Consider the following 20,384-nt stretch of genomic DNA (forward strand, 5'->3'; position numbering starts at 1 on the left):
AAGAGACTTCAGAGAGGCATCATCGTCCAAGCTTATAGATTACTCTAAGCCCACACAACTTGGACAAGTATCTGAGATGGCCTCTGAGGGTGAAGAGGATGACAAATGCTTTCCAAACCCATATAGAGTCTGTAGTTTTCCACACAGACCATATTTACGTCACTTTTTTAATGTTTATTTATTTATTTTGAGAAAGAAATAACATGAGTAGGGGAGTGGGGCAGAGAGAGAGGGACAGAGAATCCCAAGCAGGCTTTGCTCTGTCACCCTGGAGCCTGACGTGGGGCTCGATCCCATAGACTGTGAGTTCATGACCTGAGCCCAACTCAAGAGTCGGACACTTAACCAACTGAGCCACCCAGGCACCCCTACGTTACTTCTTATTTATCCCTACTAGGAGAGTATAGACGTAGCTTCACCTTGTGATACTACAGCAGCCTTCTTTCTCTTATTTTTTACTTCCCCTCTTGTGCATTCACTGATACTCAGCTTCTGTCCATTTGCCATTTCCTCCATGCAAGAAATTAGTAAAGGAAGAAGAAAGAGAGACTAATAGGTGCCTTATTTCTCATTTACACTCTCTGTTCTCAGCAGTGCCACCCCCATAGTCAAATTGTGTTTTCTTCATTATAAGCTTTATCTTGATTCAATTTTTTCATCTTTAAAATGAAAGGAATGATGAGATCTGACTTCTATAGCTATTTTGAGAATTTAATAAGATAATTAATGTAAAATACTTAGAACATTGCTTTGAACAGTGATCACTCATTATATCGAAGCTATGACAATTATTAGCAATATTAAAACTGATCAATTATCATTCCACATTATTTTGTCTTAATAAGGATAAGGTATGTTTAGAGTTCTGACACATGTGAAGAAATGCAAAAGTAAGAAAAACTAATCAGCCTTATAGCTGTGTTAAAGAAAATCTCAGGAGCAGCCCAAGTTTTACTCCCTATTCGTAGGCACTAGTCAAATAAGGAATTATTCCATTAGATGCATCACTGGGAACCTGAAGTAGTGTGGTATCCTTGCCTTGTTATTTGTGTGGGCAGAGCTCTTCAATACCTTCTCTGGGGATGGCAGAGCACCATTTTCTCTTTCTCGACTCTTCTTGTTTCCCTCTTTCCAGTTATCTTTTGAAACTGAAATTATTCAGCTCTTCCAAGCACAGGCTTAGAATGCACAGACCTAGCTCCGAAGGTCACAGGCCTAAGATGAAACAATTCAGCATTTTTTCCCCCTAGAATATTGGGACTTGAGAGAGATTGCAGAGGGCTAGAACTTGGATAGATAGAAGCCTTGAATCACATGGGCTGTTTAAATATTCATGCAGCCTCTTCTGGCAGCTAACAGGGCTGCAAACTTTGCCCAGAAAAAAGGGAGGGGGGAGATAATTACTGGATTTCATAGCATTCTGAAATGGCTGCTGTGAAGTAAAAACTTAAGCTCTGATGTTTGGTTTACTCTCTTAGGCAAGTGTCTTTTTTTTTTTTTTCTTTTTTATTCAACCCAGGACAATAGGCAAGTGATTAAATGCATCTCTAAGTATTTCTTCTGAGTATATCATCAGTGTTTGATACCCACTGACATTAACACCATAAAAACATATTGTACCTCCTTTATAATTCCTTTACTAATGACTTGACATATTAACTGACACACTTCCCTTGCGGTCAGCAGCTTTGCTTATGTTGTAACACAAGGTTTAAATCATCAACAATTGCACTATACAATAAATCAGAATGGAAGAAAGACCCAATTATTCTTGAGTGTGGTGACTTGCAACTCGAGGACTTTTCATTTAGTGCAATCAATTGGCACTCTATGCTCTTCATTAGCATATGTGAGGACACCAAAAATGTAGGTATCTAGTCTCGTTGTTTTGTTTGTTTAAGGAGACATTTTTTCCGATTGCAATTAAGTTTCTTCTTGTCCTAATTTTGGCTGATAAAATTTAATTTAAACAAAGTAATTCCACAAAATCTGATAACAACATAAAAGCAAACCCTGGCCCTGCACTGAGCCTCAAATTCCTTCTTCAAAGTACTTTAGTGTCTATTTAGTGAAAATCAACCTTACTTTATTTTTTATAGTTACGTTCACAAGTTCTGACTGATCAATTATGCATCATCCCAATATGGCATACAAAATGTAAGCATTAAAAACACTCATTCATCAGTTTGCCCCTTCTAACAGTAGTGATCTAAGATGTAAGTTCAGATAAAACAATAGGCACATTAATCATTAAATATTAATAGTTTAATAAGTACATTAAAAGTAAAAATAGTCACTTGGAATATGAGTGCTCAGTGTTTCTAGATGATTAATTTTACATAAGAATTGGCCATTAGTAAATATCAGGTAAGTAAGATGAAATAATTACCATTCTTTTTTTTTAATGTTTTTTAATTTTTAAGAAGGAAAGAGAGACCGAGCATGAGCAGGGAAGGGGCAGAGAGCAAGAGAGAGAGAGAGAGAGAGAGAGAGACAGAATCCGAAGCAGGCTCCAGGCTCTAAGCTGTCAGCACAGAGCCCAATGCAGGGCTTGAACTCACAAACTATGAGGTCATGACCTAAGCTGAACCAACTGAACCACCCAATTACCCAAAATAATCACCATTTTCAAATTCTACTTCTAAGAAACATCTTCCAAAATTCATAAACTATAGTTAATTATTTGTACCCTGTAGGTGTAGATATGGCTACAAATATATATGTGTACATACAAATATATCAGATGTATATCATGAAAATACCTTCATGAAAAGTTATGTTTTTCATTTAATGTTTCAGATGTACATTACCAACACAATCAAAGCCAAAGGAACAAGACTTGCTAAGCCTGTTTTATGTTTAGGCTTAATGTGTCTGGCCTTTCTTACTGGACTCAACAGAGTAGCAGAATATCGAAATCATTGGTCCGATGTGATAGCAGGCTTTCTGGTTGGAATATCTATAGCAGTATTTCTGGTAAGTATAAATTTATTTGGATTTCATTGCATTTTTAATTAACTTCTATAATCACCTACAACAATACCAGTGTGAATCACCAGGTTTGTCTAAATGTGGTAGATCAAATTTTAATATGTATATTTGAAGTCATTCATTTCTTCCTCTTCCCTCATTTGTCCTGCTAAAGTCAAATTTTGGGATGAAAAACCTATAAATTCTACACTTAAAGGTGAACAAAATATTTTCATATAAAATTGATTGGGGTTAAAATGCTCAGTCCTCCTTGGATAGTTTTCAAGATTGGGTTGCTTGGATATTTAAAAAATGTCCTCAGATCACCTCTCATCCTGGAATATCTAGAACATCCTAAAGTATCCCTGGGTCCCAGCACAGTCCTCTCCCTGAACCGCCATGCATAGACTTGCTAACAGGTAAACCTCATTTGAGAGATTAATTGGCTCCCTTCAGTCACCAGAAGTCCGTGGATGGTTTCCAAGACAACACCATCTCAAGCCAGATTTTGCCAGGTAGTGAAGAGAAGATGTAGTGATGTCTAATGAAGTAAGCATGCCATCTCTAGCCCTATTATAAAATCTCCTTGCAATATGGCTTCAGGTTTTGGTTGTTGGTAAGTATATTTTAGTCTGACTTTAGAAATAACCCCTCCCCCAATCCATTATGAGTATATAACATTTAACCCAGATGGAAAATGTGTAGACTATAAATCGAAGCATATTTTGGCATTGACATTATATTAGAAAAAAACCCACTTTATTTCAATTTTGATTACATTTAAATTGCTTCTCATGCTTACCTTCTCTTCTTCGGCTCCTTTCCCTAGTTTAAAACCAGTAAGCGTGGGGCGCCTGGGTGGCTCAGTCGGTTAAGCCTCCGGCTTCGGCTCAGGTCAGATCTCACGTTCGTGGGTTCAAGCCCCACGTCAGGCTCTGTGCTGACAGCTAGCTCAGAGCCTGGAGCCTGCTTCCAGTTCTGTGTCTCCTCTCTCTGCCCCTCCCCCTTTCATGCTCTGTCTCTCTCTGTATCAAAAATAAATAAAACATTAAAAAAATTTAAAAAAATACAAAAAACCAGTAAGCGAAAACTTGTATGAACCTTCCCAACTAACAATTTTCTTTGCCGGGCATTTTAAGCAGGTTCTTTTCTGTAGAACCTCCTGTGGTAGAGTGGTGAGTGTGACCTCACCCCTGCCCCACACTCTGTTGCTTTTCTTCCTGATGTCACCCTCTCTGGTTCCCCAGGTGCTGGGTGACTTAGGCCCACTCCAGGCTCTTTCCCAGAGATACCGTATAGCTTCAGGAAAACTGGGGCCCAGGCTCAGGCCAGAGCCTTTTCCTTGCTTTCACGCACCACAGTTTGAAACAGATTGAAACATTAAAACAAAACAAAGCAAGGCAAACACCTTACATAAATCCTATGAAAAGAAATACCAAGCGTCAAAATTTCAAAGCACTAGTGTCTCATGCATTTCGGCCTCCTGGGTCCAGAATATCTTCCCTGGCATCTGTCTCATCAGTCTTCCTACTTTATCTTCCTGTGGCTGGTGCCAACTCCCCTTCACTTCCAGAGGCTCTTGACACCTTGCAAGACCAAACCTAGAACCTACTCATTTGTTCATCTGAAAAGCATATGGTGAATGAGTTGGCCTGTGGATCCTCCTTGGGCTCAAGACCCACCTACTGCACATACTCAGAACATTGCACAATGGCCCTTCAAACATCCCTGCACACAAAGAAGATGAACTTATGTCAAGGTTACATGAAAATAATGCTTAAACTGTAGTAGCTAAACAATTGTTCATTCGTTCACAACTGTTTGTGAGTGCAAGTGTCTACAGGTGTGAGGCACTGTGCCAAGAACTGGAGGTGCAAGGAGGCTCAGATAAACACGATCTGTCTCCTGTGGGAGTTACAGTCTGGTCCAGGAGTCAGACCATAATAAGTTATTCCATCAAATACTCCCTTCCTCTCTTCCTTCATAACATAAACGTTTACCAAACTCTTGTGATAATCCAGGCACTGTGCTTGGTGCTGGGGATGAATACATGAAAAAGATAGAGCCCATGTACTTAAACAGATCACAGTTGGGTGGGACAAGAGAGGCACAAAGGGTTTTAGAGGGAGTTAAATGTAATGATACCAGTGTGTAAACTCAAGAGATCTCTGTTGGGATTAGGGACAGTTAGAAAAGGGAGGTGATACATAAACTTGACGGGTTTGTGTGGTACCTGGGTGGCTCAGTTGTTTAAGCATCCAGCTCTTGATTTCGGCTCAGGTCATGATCTCAATGGTTCATGGGGTCAAGTCCCGAGTCTTGATTCTTGAGATTTTCTCTCTTGCTCTCTCTGCCCTCCCCCGCAACCCTCACTCCCACAGGTGCATGCACATGCACATTCTCTCTCTCTCTCAATAATAAACATTTTTTTAAAAAAGAACACTTTGTAAAGTAGAGCCTTCCAAGCAGTGGCAGAGGGAATGAGAGGCAAAGAGCACAGAGCATAGAAGCAGTGTAAAATGCTTCATGAAAGAGGCATTCACGGAGCTCTTAGTCTGTCGTAGCCTGCACACGAGGGGAGGTGGCATCCTGGAATGGCACCAGTTGTCCAGTGTCAGTGACAAAAAGTGGGAAATATAAAAACATGAGGAGAGGGTGGAATGTGCTGAATGGCCTTGTATTTAAAATAAACTCAGATTTTTTTTTTCTTTTTAAAGTAGGTGATTAGAGAGCCACTGTCAGAGTAAATTAAAGCGGGTTGAATCCCAGCTTCTTTTTTCCACTTCGTTTGTGCCTTTGAGCAATTTACTGAATCTTTCTGAGCCTCAGGTTCTTGTCTTTTTTTTTAATGTTTTATTAATAATTTGTTTATTTATTTTGAGACAGAAAAAGGGTATGAGCAGGGGAAGGGCAGAGAGAGGGAGAGAGAGAAGGAATCCCAAAAATTCCAAGAAGGCTCTGCGCTGGCAGAGGACCAGACGTAGAGCCTGAAATCACAAATTGTGAGATCATGACTTGAGCCAAAACCAAGATTTGGACGCTTTACTGATTGAGCCACCCAAGCACCCCTCTTCCTCTTTATTTTATTTTATTTTTTCAATTTTTTTATGTTTTATTTATTTTTTGAGAGAGAGAGAGAGAGCTAGCAGGGGAGGGACAGAGAAAGAGGGAAAGAGAGAATCCGAAGACAGGTTCCAGGCTCTGAGCTAGCTATAAACACAGAGCCCGATGCGGGGCTTGAACCCACAAACCGTGAGATCATGACATGAGCTGAAGTCAGATGCTCAACTGACTGACCCACCCAGGTGCCCCTCCTCTTCCTCTTTAAATGAGGTCAGTAACAGCCTCCTTAAATTCTATCAGGATTTAAAAGTTGAAATGAGGGGCGCCTGGGTGGCTCAGTTGGTTAAGCCTCCGACTTCGGCTCAGGTCAGATCTCACGTTTGTGGGTTCGAGCCCCGCTTCGGGCTCTGTGCTGACAGCTCAGAGCCTGGAGCCTGCTTCCGGTTCTGTGTCTCCTTCTCTCTCTGCCCCTCCCCCTCTCATGCTCTGTCTCTCTCTGTATCAAAAATAAATAAAACATTAAAAAAATTAAAAGTTGAAATGAAATAGTTTACATTGAATGAATGGCTGGCTACATGAATGACTGACGTAAGTTCCATGAATGATAGTTTGCTTCCTTTCAGCTCCTTTTACTCTGTGATACAATTTGTGCTTTGAAAATAGGTTTGCTGGAAAGTGAAACTCCAGGTGAGGATGGAGGAGGCACGTTGTACAGAACAGGGAAGTGAGATGGCACAAAGTGGGCCTGTGTGAGCTCAAAGAGAAGGGAGGTATTGGAGAGGCTTGTGGAGGTGGAAGGTTTGGCGCTCTGTGGCACATTGGAGATGAGGGAAGTGAAGAGGGAGCAGTTCGTGATGATTCCCCGGGTCCTTGTTTGGACAAGTAGGACATTTATTCTGCACAGCGACTGCAGCTCTAGCCTGCAGTATCCTGGGGTGCCTCCAGTTCTGCAGTATGTGCAGAACCCTGAAATGATTCCAGAATAAATGAACACTAACCTACTCGCAGGCTCTGTGTTTCGGTTGGAGGCATCCACATCCCCCGTTCACCCAGACCCCATGTCTAGCATCTGCCTTTGACTCATTCCTCTCGTTCATCCCCCACGGCCGGTGATTCATCTGGTCCCAGTTTGTTGCCACTACAAAATATCTCCTTTCTTGACTTATTTCTTAATATCTTATTTCTTGGCTATTCTGACCATAACCTCTCAATTTTCAAGATCAGTGCTTTTTACGTCTCTTCTATCTCTCAGTTCCCAGCTGCCTCTCTTCAGACTCTCCTCCAGATACCTCCCATTCTGCTTCTCCCCTCATTAGAACAAAATCTGTTGCTAATAACAAAACAAAAACACAAAACAACCCTCATTCCTGCTGCATTAAACCCAGACACTTCCACTGGGCTTCCAGAACCCTCAGAATCTGCCTGCACTCTTCCTTCTTTTCCCTCCTTGCAGTGGGATCTTGTACTTCGTATCCACTCAGTTTTCTTTCCGTTACAGAAGGGTCTGTCCAGTCTATATGTTTGCCTCACCAAGAATGTCCATTCCTCTGTTTATTTTATTTTATTTTTTAAAAATTTATTTATTTATTCTGAAAAAGAGAGAGAGAGAGAGAGCACACAAGTGAGAGGGGGAGGGGCAGAGAGAGAATCCTAAGGAGGCACCACACAGTCAGCAGAGAGCCCAATATGGGGCTCCAACTCACATACCGTGAGAGCATGGTCATGGCCGAAGTTGGACACTTGACCAGCTGAGCCAACCAGGTGCCCCCTCCCATGTATATCTTAGAGACAAAACAGGGTTCAAGGAGTCAAATGAACCTAGGTTTGAATCCTGCTTTTGCCACATGCTATGTGTGTGACCTTGAACAGGTCACGCTCTAGCTCTTCATTTTATTAACATAGTGGGGCCACCCTGAATTATATTTAAAATGTCTGTCCCTCCCCAAGGAATCCTTTTCTCATTACCTATTAATTTTTCTCCATAGGATCTTTCAACTTGTATATACGGGATAATATTTTTGTTTTTGTGGGTGTTTTGCTGTCCAACCTACTAGAATGTAAGCTGCACATGCAGAGGCATTTATTTGTTTTTTCCTCCGTGTATTTCCAGTAGCCAGTACTGAGTCTGGTATATAGGGGGTTCTCAGGAAATATTTGATGGATGAATAAATGAATGGAGAACTGTTTTATTACTTCCTACACCTCCTTTGAGGATAAAGGGAAATTCCATATGTCAGAAGTGCAGTCAGGTGTGTGGTGCAGAGAAGAGGATGCTGGTTATCATAGTCCTCACCTTTTTTTATTTAAATATTTGATTTATTTTTGAGAGAGAAAGAGCTTGAGTGGGAGAGAGGCATAGAGACAGGGAAGCAGAGGATCCAAAGTGGGCTCTGCACTGACATCAGGGAGCCCGATGTGGACACACTGTGGGATCATGCCCTGAGCCGAAGTCGGACGCTCACCCACCTGAGCCACCCAGCTGCCTTGTCCTCACATTTGATGACTATTCAAATCCTTTTTGCACTTGAGTTTTTTCTCAAACACGTGCCAACTTGCCCAGTTTTCCTGAATTTCCACTGCACTCAATGTCTGGCTTCTTTCATTCTAACAAGAAATTATAATTAATTATAATTATAATTATATAATTATATTCTGTCCTGCTTATCACTCTCATGTGATGTGCATTTTCTTTAAAGTTAAAAAACAGAATCCCCATGCTTAAGAAAATACAAAACAAATACTAGCTGAACAAAAGTCATAAATTGGTTTAAGATTATTTTATATAAATGTACGCTTAGAAGTATCTTCAAAAAAGACGCACACCGTCAAGTCATGTAGTTCAAGTTTACTGAGTCATAGCAAGAACTTGTCATGTTATCATGTGTAATGTAATAATAACAATAAGAGTTACATTAACTCAATTATTCCTCCAATAGCACATTGAGACGTAGGTATTGTTGTCTTCATTTGTCAGGTGGAAGAAGAGGTCTAGTTTTATTGAGTTGCTTGCTGAGTCTCACCGAGTGACTAAATCAGAGAGCCCAGAATGAAGGCCCAGCCCTATTTGACCCCCAGAGACCATGTACTTAACCCCATGCAACACAGATGTTTTACTTGCCACAAGAGGGAACATGACCACAAACAGATGACATTAATTTATTATCACTACTGGAAAAAGAACACAAAAATATGTATAGTGGTGACTTACTAGTGTCATTTTTGTAGGACAGGGTAGAATTATATACATGGAAGCCACTAATGTCAAAATAAAATGTTTCAGAAGAATGTCACTTTAAATTATCTAGGGACATCAGAAAATGCGAGAATTTTTGGCCTGGATACATGGTCATTCATTAGTTTATTCATTCACTGTGGCACTGGGAATACAATGGTGAGCAAAAAAACCGAGATAGCATCTCTGCTTTATACAGCTTACAACCTCAGAAGAGATCCATGTCAACCAAGGTGTTATGCTAATAGATGTATAATTTCAATAGAAATGGGTGCTTTGATGAAAAGCATCAGAAGTTGATGTGATCAAACAAACAGAAACAGCCTGGGGTCAGAGAAAGCTAGTGAAGAAGAGATACTGAGATGACACACAGATGAGTAGACTATGGTTCCCAAAGAGTGGAGATGAGCACTCCAAACAAAATGGAGTGAAAAGGAACAGAAGGGGTTTGGGAAGTGCAAAGAAGGAAGGCTGCACCGGTGGCAGAGTTTGCACCCTGAGAGAAATGGGGAGCCCAGCCACAATGGTTTTACAAAGAGTGACATGATCTAATTTGCATTTTGGAAAGATCATTCTGATGTCACTCTAAAAATGGATTGGAGGGAGCCAAGACTAGATTTAGGGAGACTTTAGAAAGCTATGCAAGAATCCAGGAAAGTAGTGGTGACTGCTTAGTCTTTGGAGTTGGTGGTGGAGATAGAAAAAAGCTGATATAAGAAATCAAAATTTTTCGGAAGGAAAATTGAGCAAATGGAGTGACTGGCTGTGTATAGGAGCTGAAAAGGGTAATCTAAGTTTTCAGCCTTGTGCAATTAAGGAAGTGGACATGTGGTTTTCCTGAGAGGGTCCAGAAAAAAGCAAGCCTTACAGTAGGGTCAGAAGATGGGCAGATCTGAGGGAATCTGGGGGGGCTCACTCTTGATTTCAGCTTAGGTCATGATTGCCTGGCTTTGCGAGTTCAGACCCCACATTGGGCTCTACATGGGCAACACAGAGCCTGCTTGGGATTCTCTCTCTCCCTTTCTCTCTGCCCCTTCCCCACTCACACTGTCTCTGTTTCTCTCAAAATAAATAAATAAAAGTTTAAAAAAAAAAGATAGGCAGATCATGGGTTTCATTTTGAACATTTGCTGAATTTTTCATACTTTTGACAACCAAAAGAATGGATAAGATATTGCAAATTTTCACCTACAAATTGAGAAAGCTCAGACCCAGAGGCTGTCCAAAAACATACAGACTTGGGATCAAAAGTCAAATCTCTTACCTACAAGCTCTTACCTATGAGCATTTTTCTAATAAGAAAATAGTTCATACTTGTGAATGTTAGCAAGCAAGACTTGTTAAATATTTGAATGTGATTCCAAGGAAGATTTGGCAATTTCCTCCCTTATAATTTAAATAATAACAGTAATGAAGAATAATCATTATGCTAATAGATACTGTTTAATGAATATCTACTATGTATTTAAATAGTTCCCATATGAATTCTCAGCTGTCTCCGTGGTGTTGTTCTAACCCTCAATTAAGTCAAAGAGAGAACTGATAAAATCTTTCAAAGAGTTTACCAAACCTAAATAACGGAAAAAGCAATGATCCTCATTTCAGAAGCCCATACTAACCCTAGATGAATTTTCTTCATCTCATGACTTCCATATATCTATGTAACATAGTTATTTCATTTCAACAAATTTTACTTCACAAGAATTTGTAGCAGTTTTTTTTCATCTGCCCAATTTTTCATTAACTTGGAACATGAATGAAAAGGGAAATGTGTATGTACATTTCATGAAGTTAGTGTGAAACTGCTTGCTTGTTATGTGGTTGTTGGTGAAACTTCTTGATTATATCCTTTGTACTCTAGGCAGTGTTCCATTGGCAAACTACAGCCCTTAAGTAAAACTTGGCCTGCTATTTTTTTTTTAAAGTTATAGTGGAACACTGATGTGCTTGCTACTTTATGAATTGCCACTGGCTGTTTTCACACCAAAACAGTAAAGTGGAGAAGTTGCTGCAGAGATCATGCCAGCAAAGCCAAAAATATGTACCATGTGAAAAAAGAAAAAAGAAAGAAAGAAAGAAAGAAAGAAAGAAAGAAAGGAAGGAAGGAAGGAAGGAAGGAAGGAAGGAAGGAAGGAAGGAAGGAAGGAAGGAAGAAAGGAAGGAAGGAAGAAAAGAAAGGAAGAAAAGAAAGGGTCCCCTAGGTTGGCTCAGTCGGTTGAGCATCCAACTTCAGTTCAGGTCATGATCTCACAGTTTGGGAGTTCAAGCCCCACATTGGGCTCTGTACTGAAGGCTCAAAGCCTGCAGCTGGCTTCAGATTTTGTGTCTTTCTCTCTCTCTGTCCCCACCCCGCTCATGCTCTGTCTCTCTCAAAAGTAAATAAACATTTTTAAAAAATGTACTATGTGCCTCTTTGGAGCCCAAATTTTCTGACCCTTCCTCTAGAATAATCATTATTAGTTTTTTATAGGGTCATCATGTGATACTGGGTTTATCAAGTACCTATCTCCACGCCTGGACCGTTCTTTAAAGATATTGATGGCATGATAAAGTTGGTGTATCAAATTATCAGGCTTTGGTCTGTGCTTCAGATCTATAATTATCCATGGAAATGGAAGGATAATAAATGTACCACAACTAAGAATATATTTTTTTCTAAGATAAAGTCTTAGAGTATGTTGTTATTATTTTGTAGATTTGTAAATTTTGTTTAAAAACTGGAGAATAATCAAGATCTAACTGACCTTTGAAATTATTCAGTAATGAGCCCTACTAAAGAAAAGGCTTTCCAATGAAGCATTTGTGAAAATATACAATGTAAATGTATAATTATATAGTAAGCATTTGTTTTTCAAAAAATTAATATTAAGGGGCACCTGGGTGGCTCAGTTGGTTAAACATCTGACTCTTGATTTCAGCTCCGGTCTTGATCTCACAGTTCTCAGGATCAAGCCCCATGTCAGCTCGGTGCTGACGGCGCAGAGCCTGCTTAGGAGTCTCTCTCTCCCCCTTTCTCTCTCCCTTCCCCTGCTAGTGTTCTCTTTCTCTCTCATAATAAATAAATATTAAAAAAATAAATATTAGGTGATAACTGCAAGTAAATTCTGTATTTTGGTTTGATAAGACTATAAAACCCAGAAAAAAAAAGGCTGAAGAAAATCTTAACCACTATGTAATATAAGCAAATAATGGCAAGTAACTTTCCTTGTTTAATTCACTTTCTTAAAGTAAGATTCATCTGCATCAGAAGCTTTTAGAATATATTTCAAAAAGTGGCAACTCCTAGGCCCCCTTCTTCACCTACAAAATTGGAATCTTTAGAGGAAGGCCTAGGAATTTACATTTTTAACAGTGCTGGGACTTTATTTTTATGTACACTGGAGTGTGACGACCTCTGATTTAGTTCAAATGCTGTCACCTGTGTGGTATAATGAGCTGAAACAAGGGTCAATTTCCTTTATGTAAAAGGTCTTCTATTTCACTGGTAGCCCTAGTAAGCTATTGTTGAAATGCCAAGTATACATGGGATACAATAATAAACAATAAACTAGGTTAATTAAAGGGATGCTACTAAGTTAGAATGTGCCAATTGTAGAAGGTTTATTATAAATGTAATGATCCTGAAGCAATAAAAATAATTAGCATTTAAATTAAGTTGTAGGTTAGCCACATTAGGGAAAGGTTAGCTTGCTATGAATTTTTATAAGCCTATGATGTTATTTATGGATTGATTTGAGCATTGACTATAACCTAATTTAATGAAAATTTTAGAATAATAAAATTGTCATTATTAACTGAGCTGCACATTAATTGAGAAATCTTGTTGAACACATTTGCACTGGAATAACTATTACAATTTATGCAAGATAAATCTGGATGTAAAGGTATATGTGTAATATTTAAAGATTTTAGTACTTTATTACTATAATTAGATGTATTCAGCTACTCAAAAGGGTCATAGTCGCGAGGAGCGTGTGTTTGTTTCAACTGTATTTTTTTCCTAAAATTTTAGGTTGTGTGTGTGGTAAATAATTTCAAAGGACGACAACCAGAAAATGAACATATCCACACGGATAACCTGGCACAGATGCCAATGATCAGCATTCCTCGAGTAGAAAGTCCTTTGGAAAAGGTAACATCTATACAGGTGATTCATAATTTAAATTCTCAAATGTGACTGTTATCTAGAGCAAATGAATAATCATTCCTGAGAGTCCCTGCACAGTCATCTTTGATTTAGTGAAACAAATTTAGAGTCTAGTGTGGTGTTTAGCGAGAATTTAGTCACTGAAGACATCATCTTAGAAGAATGCGTATCACATTGAAAATATTTCATTGAATACCTCATGCTAAAGGCTGAGGATCTATACGTGGAATATGATCTGTACTTAGCCTTAAATTTGAGATAAGGAACATTGTGCAATGGTCTCATGCAGGGTGAAATAATGAGATATTTTTACTTGAGAATACATGTGTTTTTTGGTAAAATATATTTCACTCTTTCCATGCTCTATTTGTGTGAGAAACTGCTTAGTATAATGCCTAGGACATAACAGGGCTCAATGGATTTTGTTGACTCTCGTTATGGAAAGGTCTGGCAGCAGGATCATGCCCTTCTAATCAGGGAGGTACTGAAGGAAGGGATGGAGCCAGACCAGGTGGCACTCTGAATGGCAGGTCAAGGCTTCACTAGGCATGGCAATGATCACAGAAGCCAAACATTTAACAAAAATTTTTCTTGAGACGTTTTCTTGAGACTAGTCTTGTGAACTAGAGAGGGCAATAGTTAATTAACTAGAATGCAGTTATGTACATTTGTAATTGGTTACACGATTGTTCAGAGGGTTAGTAAAAGTAACCTCAGCCCTGTCCATCTCCACATTTTGATCAATATGTTAGATGAAGAGATCAATTACATGCTAATCAGGAGCTTAGATGGTATGAATCAGGGAGGGATAATTAATACACCAGTTGAAAGAATAAAAGAGAGATTAGATGCAATTAACAGCTAGAAATAAAGCACATGTTTTGTATTTGGATTTAAAAAGAAGTTCACGCAGGGTAGGGTACATCTAGGTTAGCTGCACAAACAGAAAAGGCTCGGAGTGTAGGTTACCATTCAGCAGGTGTCAACGGCATGTTATGGCTGCCAAGTTATATGATCTTAAGTTCCACGTAGGGCAGATAATATCCTGAAGGAGAGGATTGATGGTTTGCTGTGCTCAGACTAACTCGGAATACTGCCTGCTGCCCTTGGTGACATAGTTTTAAGGTGGGCATCATAAAATAGAGTGGTTGGTACTCAGATGTGTGTTAAATGAGCAAATGAATGTGTCCAAGATGGTGCGGAGACTCAAAGTCATGGATTATGAAAGCCTGTGGAAGGGATAAAAAATGATTAGAGACAAAGAGAACTCATGGAAGAAGCAGTAATTTTCCATATATACCTGAAGGACTACTGTGTGGCGGAGGGATGTGATTTGTTCTGCCAGCGCCTCAGAGGCCGCAATTAGGTTGAAAGAAAAGAAAGTGTAAGAAGATAATAATGTCTAGAAAGAAGGAAAAACTTTCTAAACATGGAATGGCTTCCTTAAAAGCAATGAAATTTCCTTTTATTATAAGGATCCAAGAGTAGTTAAAAAATCACTTGTCCATGATACTGTGGAGGGAATTCAAGCATCACAATGAGGATAGAGGTACTAGATCATCATTATAATAATAACAATAATAGTAATTACCATTTAATTATCTTTCAGTATATGTCAAGTACTCTGCAGATTGCTTATGTAAGTTCTACAAATACACTCCTATGCTTTGCAAATATAACTTCATTTCTTACAACAAGTTGGGTGTCATAGTGGCAAACGCTACGCTGCTAATAGTCTTATCAGTGTGCCTTCCCCCCTTTTCCTTTTTGTAACTGCACTCCCTGGTCTGATTTTAGCTTCATCCACCACCGCCCAGCCATAGTCTATATTTCCCAGCTACCATTGCAGTTAGATGTGACTGTGCAGCTAAGTTTAGACCAGTGGGATGTAAGCAAAGTGGTAAATGCAACCTCTGGGTCATCACTTGAAGATTCTTGTCTGTCTCTTCTCACCCTTCTCATCAAGTGGAAGATGTAATGCTTGGAAGTAATCTTTAACATTTTAAAATGACTGATCCATTTTGACAGCATAGGTTCCTGAATGAACTCATCGAACAGTCCAGATACACACTCTAGATGGTTCTGAAAAAGAAATAAACTTCTTTCCTTTCTGTACCATTGGATTGCTTTCATCTCTTCTCCACAGTGGCTTAGCTGATGCCCTATGGCAATAAATGTCTCCATTGTAGAGATAAGGAAACTAAACTCCCAAGTAGTTAAGCAGTTTGTAAAAGTCCACATCACTGATGAGCAACAAAACTATACAGTGTGATAGTTCAAGATACATGTATTGTACAAAATCAGGTCTTTTTTAACTCAAGAAATAAAGCTAGAAAGCAGCATAATTGGGGCACCTGGGTGGTTCAGTCACTTGGCATCAGGCTTCGGCCCCAGTCATGATCTCATGGTTCATGGGTTCGAGCCCAGCGTTGGGCTCTGTGCTGACAGCTCAGAGTCTAGAGACTGTCTTCATATTCTGTGTCTCCCTCTTCCTCTGACCCTCCCCGGCTCGCGCTGTCTCTCTCTATCTCTCTCTCTGTCTTTCTCTGTATCTCAAAAATAAATAAAACTTAAAACTTTAAAAAAATATAGAAAATAAAAAAGAAAGCAGCAGAATTTAGGAAGAAATATTAGACATACTTTGAAGACAATGGTCAGGGTAACAGTTTTCATTTTATATACCTCTGAAGTTAACTTGAAGATAATAACTACTATCTTCTGTTGTTTAACATATTTATTTGTATCCGGATTCTTTAGTAGCCTCCTAGCATTGCTAAATATTCTGATACACCATTACATCCTACTATATATACAGTGTATACACACAAACACACACACACACACACACACACACACACACACATAATTCCCATTGTTGAATTTAAGCAAATTGATTTTCATTTACAGTGATTTTTAAAATATGAAAGCAAAAATATTGTATTAGAATCTATGGATCTCAAGTTACCAATGTTTATTTACTTAGTTCTTTTATTCATTTTTTTGTTTGTTTATGACAAACTCATGTGCTCTGTTTTTACTTTGGTAGTTAGGGAACAAAGAGGATTTGAATCTGATCCGGTTCCCCCCTGGGCCACCGAAGTGCACTGGCACATGCCTTGCTCCAACTCTGCTCCCCATCCCCACCTCCCCCCACCGATTGCCGCCAGGATGCTGTCTGCTCAGGACAGGGTCACACAGATCACAGGAAGATCATGAGTCAAGGTCCTGGGGACGCATCTCAGGCTTCCTTTTGGAGCTCTGCTGCTGAGAGGGCATGTATTTGTGCTCATCAGCCTGAAAGGGGGAAAGGCTGTCACTTAAGGGAAGCCCACAACGTTTCTCTTTCTTTTATGACAAGGAGTACTTGGAGTAAATATATTGCTTTTCATCATAGCTCACGATGGGAGACAAGTGAATGCAAGCTTCTTCCCAGTAGTTTGATCTTAGTAATTGGTAGTTGGAGAGTGGTTTTAGGATCTTAAAGTTGGCCCTCGGAGGAGAGAAGGGGAGTCCAGTATTAAAGTTTGTTCTGCAGACGTGCCAGTCTGAGCATGGCTATGCCAAGCTCTCATTTTCTGCCTGTCATTTCATGTGGGGAAGGCAAAGGGTTTCTTTTTTCTTTTAGAAGTTGTGTACTTATATAACCTCTTATGTTCAGAGTACATGTTTGATAAACTGTAAGCTACAGAGTAATTACAGCATGCCAGCATTCTTTATTTTTATGCCAGCAATTTATCCCTTAATTATAGGGAGTTTGTCATATAGTTAATTACCACAGTTTATGAGGAAAAGTCATGATTTTTCTGAAAGCTAAGTAAATCTGAACCTTCATTACATTTGGTTTTATGAAAAGAATTAATCATCTATGGAAGGTGGCCCATCATATCTCATAGTCCAGTAAATTTTTAAGTTGCCAGTAATTTCATCACTGCTGTTTATAATAGCAAATCATAAAAGTCTGTGTATCAGCCACAAATGATTAAATCAATGTTGGTACGTCCTACAATGGAATCTGGTACATTGTAACACAGAGTTTCAGCTCACAGGTCCTGAAAGTAGACTAGCTGGAAATTGGGGACAATTTTGACCTTGGGCAGCGTATCCAAATACTCTGTGATTCACAGCACTGAATCACAGAGTTTCCTAGAATGGTCACTGTGAGAGTTGAGCAAGCTTATAGTAAAGCACTGAGAACAGTGCCTGGAACCTGTAAAGCCCTCAAACATTGCCAGTTATAAGTAGTATTACCATTTCGCAGTTGAAATGGTTGAGGTCAATTAAGATGTAGAAAGTTTTATGATACATATTATAAAGTTTATTTTTAAGCTGTTACATATAAAATGTGTGTGTGTATAATGAAGCCAGTTATGCAAATTGCCACACAAGATAATTTCTTTCTAGTGGGATAGAAAAGAGCACATAGATGAGAGAGAAAGAAAAAAAAAAGAGAGAAACTAGTTACCAATCCGAGAGCAATGTTTAAATCTAAGGAGGCAAGTGAGAGAGTGGATCTGATTTCTTTTCTGTTTTTCTTTGCCTTCCTTCCTTCCTTCCTTCATCCCTCCCTCCCTTTCTTTCTTCCTTCATTTCTTTTTTCATTTGTTTTCTCTTTCTTTTTCTTTCTGTAACGAATAATTGTGTAATGAAAACAATTACAACTTTAAAGAATTATCCAGTTTTCTTAAGCTGCTCTGAGGAGGTTCTGGTCATGCTTGCTTCCTCAGATTGATGACTGCAATGTTCAGATTTACCAATCCCTTGGAAAGATTCCCTCAGAGCAATTTAAATCATATGCTTTCTTCATGACTCACATGATCTTTTTAAATTGTTTGGTTTTTATTTTTATCTACTGAATTGGGCATAGAGGCCTTGGTTGTGGCTCACATGCTTCCATGGCCTCCTGCCCAGGGTCCCACTTCCTTTGGCACACCTGCAGCCACCCCCACTTCAGATCCTGAATGTCCTGAGAAACTGTGCACAAGTCTTGTGCATGGGGCTCTTAGTCACAGGATCTACGAAGTTCCCACCTCACCCAGGCTCCAGAAAACCAACATTCTTTATAGGTCACACCACCCCTTCCTTTCAGACTCATCCTTTTCTGGATCCCTCCTTCAAGGGCCCATGCAAACAAAAGCTTCAGTGGTGCTGGCTTCTGGATGTCTCCAAATACATGAAGATATTCTTAATTACTCTTGGGAGTCCAAGAAACAAAAGTCTGACTCTCCTTCTAGGAAGTGGAGATGGAAACATTTACATATTCATTATCTTTAGTTCCTTATTTTAGCAAGAGTAAAGAATTAAATAGCTGTGCCACTAAGAGTAAAAACTAGCTAAAGTTTTAGTCATTTCTACTAAATATCATATAAATCGATCCAGTTTGAAGGATGTCATCAAAAGGCAAGTAAAATGTTTTTTTGTCAATAAAGAAGCTCAATATTGCACAATTGGCTAAAATCTTCTAGAATCCCAGTAATACCCCAAAATTTCGAAGAGTAAAAATGAGAGATAAGAGCAATCTCTGCGAGGAGGAGTCTGTTCTATTTAGAGCACAATTCAGGTCCTTGAACCAACACCATTTTGAGACTAAATGAGCAAATAAGGAAATACACAACAAAAGAAAGTCCAGTCATGAAGCTTTCCCTCTGATCAAGCTTCTCATTTATATTGGTTCATGGCAAATAAAGGAGTACTTTTCCTCAACTGAATGGGTGCTAAAAATGGGGTGGAGTCTTGCCTTTATTAAAAAAACAAGCTGAGTTCAAGGACTTCACCATCTACCTAGCGTAGCGGTTAGGCTGAAGTGACTAGCAATCATTCTGATGATCCAACAACCATGGGAATGAAACTGTATAGGAACAAAGTGACCATCCTATAGTCTCAGATTTTTCTACCATTCCACTCATCAAATCATGAAAATTATATTATAAAACAATATCCTCCATCTTTTCAGCTCAGTTTCTCAACTGTTTGCAGAACAATCTGGGGATCTTTGATGAATCTTCTTCTACTCATTTTAGGAAAAATGAGTTTAGTAAAAATTTAGGAGTTAAATCCATTATTATTCAAATATAAATAATCAGGAAAATTACTTAAGTTCTTTAAAATGATGTTATGACATAGATGAGAGAGACACATTTGTTTCTGAAAAAAATTAACTGCAAACAATTTAATTAAATTCATTATGAATAGAATCTTCTTTCCACTGTCAAGGAAATTTAAGAAAATGTTTTAATGAGAGATGAAAGATAGGTGACATAATGACACAATTAGGAAACTAATGTAAGAAAACAAAAAGCATTATTGCAGGATGGAAACCAATAGTAGAAACCATAAAGAACAAAATCCACACCAGAGAAAGACTTAGCACTTATATTAAGGATAGGTTTTAGCATATGTAGTCAAACAATAAGAAAATAAAATTGATCAAAGATAACACACACAGAAGACATACTACAGAAATCTAACATGAATCATTGTAGATCCAGAAGAAAAGGACAAGTAGGAGAACTATAGCAATATTCAGAGATAAATATCAAGGAGACTTTTCCTTCAAATAAATACCTTTAGTCTAGAAGGGCTAACTAGATACAGTGTAAAATTAAAATAGATACTAAAACTTAGATGATATTTCTCAGTGGAATTTTTTAATTTCAGAACTGAAGAAAAAGTCATGTAAATTCTGTGGGAGATGTTATTATTGTTCCCAATTCTTTACCCCCTTCCTTAAATAGAGTATCCTTCCTGCTCCAATTATTTAGGATTTGGTCAGTAACATCTGAATGAACCCTCCAGTCAGAAATCTGTAGAGACATTAAGAGTTTCACCAACTTTGTTGTTTTTAGGCCTCTTCCCAGGAAAAGTTCATTTTCCTGATAGGGGCTGTTCCTTCATCCTGGACCACAGAATGAGAAGACAAGGGAAGCAAAAGAGCACCCAGCCAGTAGCCTGGAGCAGATCTATAGAACCTGACCA

General features: G+C 38.9%; 1 protein-coding gene across 2 annotated transcripts in view; it reads left to right on the forward strand.

Annotated features, from left to right (window-relative positions):
* The window catches only part of PLPPR5 (phospholipid phosphatase related 5), a 117,232-nt gene that overhangs the window by 72,404 nt on the left and 24,444 nt on the right, over nucleotides 1-20,384 (forward strand). The window contains exons 4-5 of one of the 2 annotated variants that reach the window (XM_029947914.1): nucleotides 2,800-2,976; nucleotides 13,278-13,412. In XM_029947914.1, coding sequence (XP_029803774.1) covers nucleotides 2,800-2,976; nucleotides 13,278-13,412 — 312 coding nt within the window. The remainder of the gene's footprint in view (nucleotides 1-2,799; nucleotides 2,977-13,277; nucleotides 13,413-20,384) is intronic. The other variant, XM_029947915.1, reaches the window with a different exon arrangement.

The sequence above is a fragment of the Suricata suricatta genome, chromosome 8 (genome assembly GCF_006229205.1).
Source record: "Suricata suricatta isolate VVHF042 chromosome 8, meerkat_22Aug2017_6uvM2_HiC, whole genome shotgun sequence".
Taxonomy (NCBI): domain Eukaryota; kingdom Metazoa; phylum Chordata; class Mammalia; order Carnivora; family Herpestidae; genus Suricata; species Suricata suricatta.